This window comes from Melampsora larici-populina, assembly GCF_000204055.1.
Source record: "Melampsora larici-populina 98AG31 unplaced genomic scaffold MELLAscaffold_28, whole genome shotgun sequence".
Lineage (NCBI taxonomy): Eukaryota > Fungi > Basidiomycota > Pucciniomycetes > Pucciniales > Melampsoraceae > Melampsora > Melampsora laricis-populina.
Window position 1 is genome coordinate 310,930 of NW_006768792.1, and position 13,506 is coordinate 324,435.

Here is a 13,506-nt window from a genome sequence, read left to right on the forward strand (position 1 = left end):
ACACTTTATTCACACCTCAATCAAGATATGATGCTGATTACAACTGGATGTGAATTGGCTTTCTAACAGTTTATTACGTGGACTTTCCTTTAATCTTCTGGAGGGGTGGACATACCTAAAAATTCGATGTATGAAGAGATCTGTTGGATATCTTTCAATCTATTCACGTCTCAATATCCACAAGAGGTGATTTCCAGAAGACCTTCAATGGCCAAACTATACGAGAGGAACCAGAAAGAGTCTCAAACAAAAATTAACAATACTCTCTATATATGAGCTCCTTCCATAGTGGACCTGCATCGGATTCTAAAATTTTGAGTGGTCTGCTAAAGCTCAATCTCTGTTGTGATCATCCCGTCAAAGCATTCATTCCAAACTTCTACAATATTGGCAAGTACTATCATTTCGTAAAAGTGAGAGCCAGGTTCGCTCATCTATGGAGATATTCTGCAATCTGAATGACAATGATGATACTTTTCATATGAGCAAATGATCATCAAGGAAACAATCATGATGTCAAGGGAGTTATACAAATATCGTATTTCACACATGAAAAAAAATAAACCCAATCGCACATTACAAAAATCCATCATAGTTATGATACCAAGTCTAACAAAAAGTAAGAGAGAAAAGAAAAACATCAACACATTCCAAGTAGATGATCAGGTCATTGACACAAGCTTTCCACACAAGCAAGAAAAACGAAAGAACAGTACCCTCTCTGTTAAGGGGCCTAGCTTTCCAGATGACTGATGGATCAATGCAGAAGGACCAGTCATCACTAAGAGAGGGGATGTGACTAGTAGAGGCAGAAAGCAGGATGTAACGACCGGTGTAGACCACATTTCGGGTTTAAAAGTCCTCATCTAGCGAAAAGAGACCACCTCCACCAGCTTCTTTGGCATCAGCTCCATCTTCACCCTTCGATCGCGTCATCACACCAGCCTTAGCATAATCTGAGACTCGCTTTTCGAAAAAGTTAGTCTTCCCGGATAATGAGATCATTTCCATACTGAATCACGAACGAACAAGGTTAGCATGGCGCTTAAATCAAAAAGCCTGGTGAGATAACTTACAAGTCGAATGGGTTTTCAGCGTTGTAGAATTTGTCATTGCCCAAGGCAACCAAGAGGCGGTCAGCGACAAACTCGATGTATCTGTCAACAGAACAGCGAGGTTAGAGCGCAATACGAGTATTCACATGCATCAAAGGCTAAATATGACTGACTGGCACATCAAATCCGCGTTCATACCAATCAACTTGCAGGGTAATGCATCTGACAAGAACTCCTTCTCAATCTCAACTGCTTGTGATATTATAGCTTGAACGGTATCCGGGTGCGGCCGCCTTTCGAGGTGAGAGAAAAGTAGACAAGCAAAGTCTGTGTGGAGGCCTTCATCGCGAGAAATCAACTCGTTTGAAAAGGTTAGACCAGGCATCAAGCCACGTTTCTTGAGCCAGAAAATCGAGGCAAAGGATCCTATTAAGCGAGGTAAAACGGAACGGTTAGGAAGCATAAAAACCGTAATGGGCTTATGGAAACTTGAAACAAACCAGAGAAGAAGATTCCCTCAACCGCAGCAAAAGCAATCAAGCGTTCCCCAAAAGTGGATTGCTTGTCCGAAATCCATTTCAGAGCCCAATCGGCCTTTTTACGTATGCAAGGAATGGTATCAATTGCGTCGAAAAGATGTGACCTTTCTATTGGCTCTCGGACGTAAGTATCAATCAGAAGCGAATAGACTTCCGAATGAATGTTCTCCCTAGAATCGGGCAGGGATAGACGCGCGTGTGAATCTCAGAAACGGCCATGACGGGATTCGGGGAAATTGAAAGCGTTACACGTACATCATGATCTGAAAGCCATAAAAGCATCGGGCTTCAGCCGCTTGAACCTCTCCACTAAATCTTTCAATCAAGTTCTCGTTGACAATTCCATCTGAAGCAGCGAAGAAAGCCAAGACGTGTTTAATAAAGTGTTTCTCATCATCGTTCAACCTGTTTTCCCAATCGTGCATATCCTTTGAAAGATCGATCTCTTCAGCTGTCCAAAACGAAGCCTCGGCTCGCTTGTAGGATGCCCAAATCTAGTAGGAGAATTGAATCATAAGTCATGAGAAGGATTTTATAACGATGAAAAAGATAAAAGCTTACTTCGTGATATTTGATTGGGAATAGGACAAAGCGATGACCATCTTCCTTCAATAAAGGTTCTTCCGCATCACAAGTGATATCGGGATTTCCAACGAATCGAGTTCGATCAATGGTATCAGATCCATTAATGTGATCTACAGTTGCTAATTTGTTCTTGATAGCATCTTTGAGATCAAGGGAATCTAGGGCAGCAGTAGCACTGTCGACTGAAGCCATCTTGATGATTGAGTTCGAAAAAAAAAGATAGAGATTGGATAAAGTTCTTTGTGATATAGTTGAGTAGCTAGATTAGCTTGTTATGAAGACTGATGAAGTCTAATGATGAATCCGAAATTGGTGATGAGAAGTGGAATGGCAAAAAGTGAGGTGAAGTGGGTTTTTAACTCAGAAGACGCGTCTAGAGTGAAATTCATAGAAACTATCCGATTTCAACTACGCGCATCGGGACAGTACCGCATCCGACATCAAATACTGTAACAAAAAGCTGTGCTCGATCCCCAGCTCATTCCCATTGCGTACGATTTCAAACGACTGTAACTCGGTCAATCTGGATCGATCGTCGATCGACGATGATTTGTAACGCGACTATCTCCATCAACTCGCGTCCATAGCATTGACCCATCTCAATGGTTAAGACCAGCTGCCCAACATGGCCACTTATACCAATCCATTCTCACCCTTGCAAGTTATAGCAGCAGGTTTGAGAGCCTTTTCATTTGGGCATGACATAGGATGATGTAGCGGAATATGCGAACATGGTTCATTGATAATTAAAATTATCCTCTAATTACCGTTTCGCATCGGAAAGGTTAGGAAGACCAAGGTGAAGCCGCCCCAAGTGCAAAAGAAATACATCCGCCGAGATTCGAACCCGGGTCCTGAGCAGATCCAATTTGGGAAGCTCAGATGATAACCCCTACACCACAGATGTTTTTGGGGGTTTAGGACTCTGTATTTTTTTCAATGCTGTATCTATGGTTTAAATATTTAAAAACAATCAAACATCATCAACAGTCACACCTGTGCAACTCCATAATATGCACAGAAGACTTTTGGTATTCATTTGAATGGTTCATGCAATTCAGCAGTCAGATTTGGCAGTAAAAGCATCAAGGTTAAGGATTTTTTGAGTTTTTTTTGTATGCACCAACAGGGGTTATGCAGTTGCACAGGTACACAATTGTGCGGATCTGACTATACGTGGTCAAGTTAGGATATAGATAGACTAGACATTTAAGTTGCATTTGTGATGGCTGTGAGGTATTACATACTTGCAGGAGCAAGCTTCACAAAAACATCATGGTCACCATGTCTATATTCATGTGACACGTTGACGTGCACACCCAAAAGACTTTTGATAGAAACTTGCAAGGGCCTCAAAAGAGGTCTTAAGGCTTTGCCTTTATTAAGTGGGTTGTTGAAACTTGAGCAATTGAGTTCCAACAAAGGGTGTGTGCATAAAAGTGATCCACCAGTCTGAACTTGAGAAAAGTTCTTCCAGATCCTTCTGGAAACTCTCTGTGTGTGCACATTGACATCCTACAGGGATACAGACATGGTGAGTGTACCTAACCTAACAAATTCCCTCTCAGTGAGAGAGCCTGCAAGAGAGGTACTTATGTATGGGTTTTGCACAAAATTTGGTGTGTGAGCAAGAAACTTTTGGCTAAGAGGTTTTTCAACCCGCCATTACTTTTTACCATGAAAATAAACAGCCTCCAGACCAAAGAAAGATTCTGTGCGCCTGCTCAACCTACACATACTGCTTCTTTGGAATATCTCTCTTGGTTTCAAGAAAGCACTACAGAAAGACTTGAAAAATGGGTTTATGTGTAACATCTCAGCTGTCGCAGTACAAGCATTCAACAGTTTGGACAGCTTTCTTGGGTATTTTGGTTTTTTTGCAAACTTCAGCCTTCTATTGCTTGGCTATAATTGAATCAAATATGCAGTGAGATACACCAATTTATGGAGGTTGAGCAGGCACACAGGAGCTTGCTTTGGTCCAAAGACTGTTTATTTGTAGGGTAACAAGTTATGGTGGGTTGAAAAACTCACCACCCAAAAGTTTCTTGCTCACACACCAAATTTTGTGGATAACCCATGAGTCCCTCTCTCACAGGCTTGCTTGCCAAGAGGGACTTTGTTGGTTTAAATAGTGTACATACAACACACTGCAGTCTATCCCATGCAGAGGCATGATTTTGGGTGACCAGTATTGCTACACAATTACACAGCTTATTCTTTTTGGTCCAAACTGCATGAAAATATATCAAAGGATGTATTGGTCTAATTTGATGCTTTAAGACAGTTGTCATTTGGCACAAGCAAGCAGTGTGCATGTCTATTGGGTATAAAAAGAGACAAATATAACTGTTTTCAGGGCATCTTCTGTAGAAGAAGATGAATACAGGCTGAGGGATTAGAAATTTTCACCCCATTTGGAAAATTTAGTGATGGCCACTTTTTCAGGACCAAAGAACATCTCTGACTGAACCATCTTGGTATATTTTTGCATGGATTTGTCTAATCTGAGACCAAAGGTCATTTCAAACAACTAATTTTCTTGCTTTTTGTTTGTATCACCAACATATCAGTGGATGTGACCTGTGCAATACCCCTTCCAAAATCTGATTCTTTGCTATAGCTCTATGCATCATGCATCATGCAATGAAGATCCTTTTTTGGACCATGTCAGCTGGGTGAACACCAAAACCTATGAAGTTTGGCTGGTTTTACATGTGCAAGGGCATACAACAGTTTCAGTTAGAAATGTGGGATACAAAGTAGGATCCCGGCACGCGCCCGGCCTTGTGCCCAGCGTTTTGTTTGCTGCGAATTTCGATTTTCTGGGCAAAATTCCGGGCCTGGGATTCAAATTTACTGCTGAAAAAATCTGGGAACAAGGCCAGGTTCTACTTTGTATCCTGGAAATGTATGTGGGATATTTGAAGGATTCACACAGGTAGAATCTGGCCAGCTTCCAAACTGTAAGTAGTTGAGAAGTTTTGCTAATGAGAGCAACCTAGAAAATAAATGACAATTTGTTTATAGTATTTATGGTTTGAATTTGTCATATCAAATTGATGGATTACTTGTGCCTGAAAAATATGCTAATCTCTGACTATTTTCCTACTCTATCCATCTGGTTTTATCTCAATTGTTCTACATTTAAAATCCTCTGGCCATCAACCAACAATTTCTTGTACTACATCAAACTTTCAAGCATGTTTTCAGCACTTCCTACTGGTGACCCAAAAGCTCAAGCAACAAGTAGCTACATACACCAAGAATACCAACCTAGTGCCTATGCTTTATATAATTGCAGGCACTCACTCATTGCAGCAGGAGAATAAATTATGGGAGGTGTGTTTTGGGTGGGGGTGGTGCCACAAAAGGTCTTCCCAGAATAATAGCTCAGAGCAGAAAGCAGGGACTAATTTGCATATCATTGGGTCACTAAGTGTAGCATAGTGATGTCTTAGTAAGATTGTATGGCCAAATGGGTAAAAACAACAGGGAAAAAGTGATGAAAAGGGGGTTGCCAGGGCAATGAATCTTGGAGGTGTAGCTTTGTCAACATTGTCTCAGCTGCAGTACAAGAAGCTGCAGCATGATTATAGCATAGCTGCTAGAGCTACATTACCAAGGTTTTCAGCATAGCATAGGGGTGATCTATGCTACCAGCCCTGGTACAATGCTAGACTTTTCCTCATTATGTTTCAGGTGCAAAATGGGCTGTATGAGAGAGAGCACTCAATTATCTGACTATGAGTATTTTTCAACTGTTCTTATACAACCAAAATCAATCCACTATATCCTAGTTCTCCCTTCTACAATGGAAGCTTCGTCTTTGGAGCTTTTATCTCCATCTGAAATCAACCAATTGCCTCAATGCACAGCCATAGTACAACAGCAGCCATATCAGAATTGTCCTTCACTATGTGATCAAGGTTCTAATTGCAGTATTATATTGCTACATTCTAGAGCTACACTGCACAAAAGTGATATATTGTTTGGCTAAGCAAAACATGACGGGAGAAGGGACCTTCTTTTGGGATCTGCATGATTTCAGTAGATGTGCCTCATCACAAGATTTTTTGTGAGAGATGGTCTGTCTCACTATCTCATATGTATCTTTGTACTCAATTCTCTCCAATATCCCTAAGTCAGTCCCCATACTATGTTTCTGAAGGCTCACCCTCACAACCTTCCTCCACTACAGATTTCTTGAGGAACCATGTACATGAAAACACTCCTCCCCATTGCAAAAGACCCATTGAAATTATTTCTTTACAGCTGTTCAAGAAATTTTTTATCATCCTCAAAACTGATTTTCTTTTTTGTCAATGATTTGCAGAGAGTTAGGCTACAGATCACCAATACAGCCTTGTATCAGGATGCTTTTGTTAAGCATGATGTATCCTTCAGCCACTACAGGGAGGCATTTGTCTTAACTTTACATCAATCTTCAAAAAACACAAAATGGACACTTTTGAGGATGGCACAAATCTCTTACACACCTGTAATTTGGTAACCACATGTCTGAAAATAGTTTGGTTGAGAAGTCAGTATCTTCAAATTGGGGCTTATATCTTTCAAATGGTATCATAGGTCCTCTAGCTGATGTCTAAATAAGAAACTTCCGTAGATATGGGTCCAGTATGAATCTGATCTATTATGACAATCACATCACCGCAGCAAATGCAAAAGATTGAGTAGTGATATTGTTCTCATCATTGGTTACAAGGGATGAAAGAAGAATATAGGTGAAATAATGGGTTGGGCTTACTGTATGCAGGCAACTATAGAAAGAGTATTCAAATCAAAGTTGAGTGGTTTGATTGACATGATAGCATACCATACATGGTGGTACATATGGGTAGGAATAAATTGCATGAGGTATTGTCTGAGAAATTCATGACTTGAGTCATGCATAACTGATCTCATCATACCTTTGTGACATCCTTTTTAACTAAACAAACACCATTTCTGGGTATGTAGTTACTGCTTGCCCCAAAGTGTGAGTAATCTCTGTTTCTTTCTCACAGAGAGTTGGTGTGTGCTTGTCAACAACCAAAAACAACTCAGATGCAGTCAGGGCACTGGGTGCTCAAGCTTGTACAAAAGAATATAGCCCTTATTCAGAAAGACATCTTTAAGTCATCTGGCAAGCTGTAGCAATCTTTTGGAATTGTTATAACAAATATCACTCATGAAGAACCTAAATCATAACTTTACTATGCAACACTTCTGTATAGTCAAATATTGAAACAACATATCACCTTCAATATTTGCAAGTCCTTGATTTCCAGCAGGCCACATTGGTTTGTTCTTTGACCAGAGTATGGGGATGGGGCAATGCTGATCTTTGTTCCAGAAAATTTCTGGTCAGTGAGAGGATAAATAGAGAAGATCTGTGCTTCCCTCTGTGCCAAAAGTGTTAAGTTTTGATGAGACATGAACTTCAAGTCAATATTGAGGTTCTTGGAACATTGGATAAGCACGGCACAGGTCTTTTGACAGGGATTGAGGAGCAATCTGCTGAGCCTATTTCATAGATTGTTGGATGAAAGAGAAAGAGAAAAGATCTACAAGTGTGATGTGTACGGCATGAGTTAGGGCTATGACCCGGCCCTAGCCCTGCCCAGCCGAGTACACCTGAGAGTTTTTTGGGCTAGGTCGAGGCCGAGACCGGGGCCTTAAGTCTAGCCTGGCAATAGTGAGAATAGCCCGGTTCCAGGGCTACTTGGGGCCGGGGCCGTTGTGGTGATCAATTTATGGGATCAATTAAAAAATTCACAATTACCAGTTTACCAGTTTATTAGCAGGATTCAGCAGGAAAGAAAATTCGAAATGGAGGTTTTTGATCAATTGAAGCTCTTGTAGGCTTATGTATTGGTCATTAGGTCAACATTACATCATTTTATTTCACATTATATATTAAGATCATTATAGTTTACTTACAAATTTATTACAAAAAGAAAGAAAGAAAAACATAAGAAAAATTCGAAATTATAGGTATAAAGGTTGGAAAATGGTTTTTAGGTTAGTAAAAATAAAGTTATGGGTATTATGAGGTTAGAATATGAAAGAACAACATTATATGATACTATGACAATTTTAATCTTCAAGGTTGATAAGTAGAAACAGAAGTTATTAGGAAAAAAGCACTTTTTCGAAGTTGGTAAACAAGAGGTACACATGTAGTTTGGTTGTGTAATAGTGGTAGTGATGGAATTTAAGGTTGCCAAGAGGATTTTCCGGGATTTTTAAGGCTATAGATGATGATGTAATATTACATGAGCAAGAAAGGCTTAGTAGTAGCTGTGAAAAGTGAAGAAAATGGGTGAAATTCGTGGAAAATGGAGGTTTTCAGCTAATTACATATGTCAAATGACGTCAGAATAGGTTGGTAGATGGCTCATTCAACGCAGAAGAGTGGATTACATAATGTACAATCTTTAAATCATTAGTAACGGAGGTGTGTGTAAAAAGTTATAAGGCAAATAAAGAATTGGTGTGAATCTCGAATTTACAGTCACAAGTCATATGTAACACTAAAAACCTTAACTTCACAACTCAATATCTTACTCATCACTCATCAGAAGTAGGTCATGTAGGTGTCAGAAATGATCAGTAACACGTGGACTACAAGATGCACTTTAGTAATCAAAAATTGGAGCACATCTGAAAAAATTCGTAATCTCAAAAATTGGTTTTCAGCTAGTTTACAAGGAAAAAATCACCTGTATTCATCATAAGAAGTGCTGTACATCATATTATTGCGTCATTGATCACTTTTAGCTGTGAAAATTACATCATTTATTAGTAACAAAACCATTACATTGCGTCATCATAGGGTTTTTAGGGAATTTTGGGCGGATTTGATTGGTTTTGAGGCTGTTGACCATTGTAAAAGTTCTAGTACATTGTTATATATACTTTGAGAGGGTGTTGGGACTGTTGTTCCCCTTTTTTTTTCTTTATCATTTACGCCATTATTATTTTGTTTATCATCATAAACTTATTTTAATAGTACCTGTTCACTTAAATACGCCCTTTATTACAGTTATAAAGAGAAATTTACTTTAGTTTTATAGTCATAAAGACTTATTGGGAATAATATCAATCAGATATTGCTTATTTTTTTTCAGTTATCAATTGGGAATAACACTATAGCAGTGTTGATAGTAATACAAAGTGTGCTTTTGAAGTTAAAATTACGTGTGAAGTTATATTTCTCTGGTGCCTTATCAGTACTCAATACAACAGAGCTCTTTCTGATTGTGTTGTTTTAGAAGAGCAGTCCTTAGACAACTTCTACTAGTCATTTTATTAGTAGATTATCCTCTTCCAGCTCTGTATAACCCTTGTTGGGTTATAAGTTCTACACCGTCAAGAAAAAAAATGTGGAGGCATTGCTGAAGGCTTGTTGACACAATTTTCTGGAAAAATTGATGTCATCAAGCATCCGTCCTAAGCTCTCAAACAGGCTTAAAAAGGGCTGGCCCTAAGGCCTGCACCCGGCCCGCCCCGCCCGGGCTTTTCCCGGCCCGCAAGCTGCCCGCGAGAAGAGCGGGCGGGCCTCGGGCGGCCCGGTATCTTTCTTCCAAAAAAAGAAAATGTTGGATTTTTTCCGTTTTTGAGTATCACCGCTCTATCATTTCCAATATATTGCACTTTATCTTGAAGTCTTTCTATTTATACTGCAAAGTTTGATACAATGGCATCAAAAAAGAAGAGAAACGCAAGCCCTCTACCCAGCTCGAAAACCAAGCAAACTCATCTCTCCAATTCAAAAGACTGTACTTCACAATCGACCATCGTTTTATCTGACGCAGATTCCGATACCTCACATCCTTGTATCAGCGTCAACGTACGATCAACCAGCTCCACTCGCCCCAACCTAACTAGTCAAAGTAACTCTAGAACCGGGAGCAAAACATCCTGGGTGTGGAGATACTTTAAGACTCAAACAACTGTCAATCCAATCACCAACAAAGACGAGGACAGGACCATTTGCACCTACGAACTTGAGCCTGGAAAGGAGTGTGGAAAGACTTACAAAGTTGATCCAACTCACAGTACAAAATCCATGAGTCGACACCTTCTCAAGCACGGCCTGGATGAAGAATCACATCTCGAAGAAGGAGCAGTTGACATGCGTAAGTACCTCAAAACTGGTCGAATTGCTCCAGTAAGTGCCTCAAACCTTTGTACATAGTTCCATTTCACATCTGATTTCCTGCTCCTTCTTTTCTATTTCATGAAAGAGTGACAAGCTTTCAAATTCAACCTTCCGGTCAGCGATCTTACGCCTCATCATCAATGAAGAGCTTCCTTTCTCGTTAGTCGAATCTGAGGAACTACGGAATGCGTTTATGCTAGTCAATCCAAACATTCAGCCTTATTTCTTTGGTCATACTACCTTTACCGATACCCTCAAGGCTCAGTTTATCAAAGGTCGACGCTTACTTAGTCATCGCCTCAAAGACATTACACACGTCAATTTTACTTGTGACGGCTGGAGTCAACATAACAAATCAATTCTCGGAGTGACAGCTCATTGGGTTTCCAAGGACTTCAAGTTGTGCAAGGCTATCATTGGAATGAAGTTGATTGATGGTCCGCATACCGGGGAAAATCTTTGCGAACACTTCATTGAAATATTGAAGATATACAAATTAGTCGATAAATTGTTTTGTATCACTGCTGATAACGCGTCTAACAACTTGGTCATGGCGAGAAAAGTGGAAGAACTAGTCCCTCAATTTCAAGCTGACAAACACCTCCTCGGATGTATCGCACATGTCATCAACCTAGTTGCTAAAGCTGGACTTCATGTGTTCTCTGAGAAATTAGGCGACAAAAATCCTTCTTTACCTCCTGCCCTCGCTGCTTGGCTACATCAAGACACTGATCGAATGTCCAGCGCTCTAAGCTGCCTGATTGGCTTTACCAATCATTTTGAGGCTTCTCCACAACGTGTGGAGTCTTTTTCTCTCCTTGTTAAGGGTATGCTCCCAGCGAAGGATCACGTTCGACTTATCCGACGAGTTGACACACGGTGGAACTCAGATTGTGAAGCTCATGAAAGGTCTTATCGACTCAAGGCTGCCATCGATTATCGCACAAAAAATGATCGTGAATATGCAAAATTTGCCCTCACTGAAAGTGAATGGGATTTGGTCGCCCATCTGGTTGCGTTTCTCACACCTCTTAACACAGCTACGAAGATACTATCTGGTTTCCAATACTCAACCACTGCCGATGCCGCACCAGTCTATCAATGGATCTTGGAAAAATTGGACAAGGTTTGTTTCCAAACCATCTCCAATATCCTTTACAACTTACTTACACTAATTTGTATCAAATTATTGTGTCCACAGGCCTGGCAAGGCAATGCAAACGAACCCCTTCAAGCAGCCATAGGACCTATGAGAACCAAGCTCCTACAATACCATGAATCTGCGCTTCGAAAACCTGTTTATCTGTTTGCTAACATCCTCGATCCCCAAAGTAAATTGCTTGAATTGTCAACATTAACCATTGAGATGGCTGGTCTGTACGACCAAGAGGACTTGCGATCCAAATTCATCAAGGAGGCTGCGGCTTTTCATCAAGGACAACAGCCCAATAATGTTGATGATCCCAAATCAGAACCTGAAGAAGATGGGCCACGTCAATTCATCACACGTAAAAAAAATCTCACCATTGAAGAAGAAGTTGAGATGTACTTGTCTAGTGGGTGTGTCGACAAAAACGTTGATCCTTTAGAATTTTGGGGACTTCACGCGGCGGAATTTCCTACCCTTGCTCGAATGGCCTCAGCTTACTTGTCTATCCCTGCTACCTCTACACCCTCCGAACGATCATTTTCTGCTGGTGGGAGAGTATGGACAAATGATTGGGCTGCTGTTAATCCGTTGAATTTTGAGGCAGCAATTTGCCTCAAAAGTTGGGACAAGCTGTCCTTATTTCACACATTCAAAACAACTTAAAAAACTTAGTTTTATTTCTTTAAATGTATTGATTACAGATGAGTTTTCCTGAAAAACAAAATGAAAAACATGTTTTCTAAACCCTTGCTGAGACGTTTCTGGCCCGGGCCAGCCCGTCGACGGGCTGGAGTGCAAAGCACTCACGGGCCAAACCTCTTTTTGAGGCCTTTCGGGCTTGCCCCGGCCCGGCCCGCAAAATTGCGGGCCGGGTGCAGGCCTTAGCTGGCCCGAGCCAGGGCCTGCCCGACAGCATTCTTGAGGGTGTCGTGGCCGAGGCCGGCCCTGCAGCTGCAGGGCCGGGTCATACCCCTAGCATGAGTTGGTGTCTGATCTTGTGACATCTCTTACAAGACTTTCATGGGCTGTTACATGCGTCCTGAGATCATAGCAATTGCACCCACAATGACAAAACCACTCCCCTCAAAGAGTGATAGTGCTGCAGTTGCACAGTGGAAACCACCAGGGGATCTACTATATTTGCCAATATATATAGCGGATCCTGTACACCACCAACTAGAGGGGGGACTTCCCATAGTACCACAATCATGGCACAAACCAGCAGGCTAGGTATTCTCCACTATATAGCAGATGTTGTTTTTCCCAAATTCCAGTCTCTGTGTGTGCTTGATGTATAAATGTTTTGTTCTTTTTCTTTCTGTTGATTCTGTTTATTGTCTGATACAAATTCAACACAATTGAATGAATTGTTGGTGCTGGCCCATACCATAGCAAAACAGTGTTGTATACAGCAATAATTTAGTGGTTTCACCACCCCAAAACCCTGAGAGTAAAAGGATGATAAATAAATATTAATCCTGAGCAGACCAGGTGATCTGCAACACCACTTAAATAGGGCATGATTTGTGAAGCAAATTGGTGTTGCCTCAATGCAACACACATTACATACCCCATCAGACACCCATCCCATCTTGGCAATTGAAAGGGAGGTGGGTAACAATCCAGTATTTCAAAAAAGGCCTCACAAGTTCAAAATATTTTCCTACAACCAATTTGAATATTCAACACATAAAAGTATCACTTTGATTGGTCTTTTGCAAGCTGATAGATTGGAGTTGATTGGTTTTGATTTCAGATATCTTTCACTTAGCCTATCCCTGATCATTCTAAGTCTGCATCACACATTTTGTGATTATCTGACTCTATGGGAGATAGTCTTTGGTGGTTGTTTAGCTCATCAGGCTCAAAACTACATGTGAAACAGTTAGATTGAGTTTCTTAAGGATGGCAAAGAACAGTGGAGTTTCAGCTTTCCCTTCATCCCAAAGATTGGTCATCAAAACACCATGCAGGATATTAACATTGGTTCTTTTTCACCTACACATCAAA

General features: G+C 40.6%; 1 protein-coding gene across 1 annotated transcript; it reads right to left on the reverse strand.

Annotated features, from left to right (window-relative positions):
* Window positions 1-852: 852 nt before the first annotated feature.
* MELLADRAFT_49061 (uncharacterized protein) lies at window positions 853-2,477 on the reverse strand (the record flags this gene model as incomplete). The annotated part of the gene is made up of 6 exons (XM_007412084.1): window positions 853-1,012; window positions 1,077-1,157; window positions 1,229-1,481; window positions 1,556-1,764; window positions 1,850-2,088; window positions 2,156-2,477. The coding sequence occupies 6 exons, from the start codon at window positions 2,369-2,371 to the stop codon at window positions 853-855; spliced, it is 1,158 nt and encodes a 385-aa protein (XP_007412146.1).
* Between the last annotated feature and the right edge of the window lie 11,029 nt (window positions 2,478-13,506).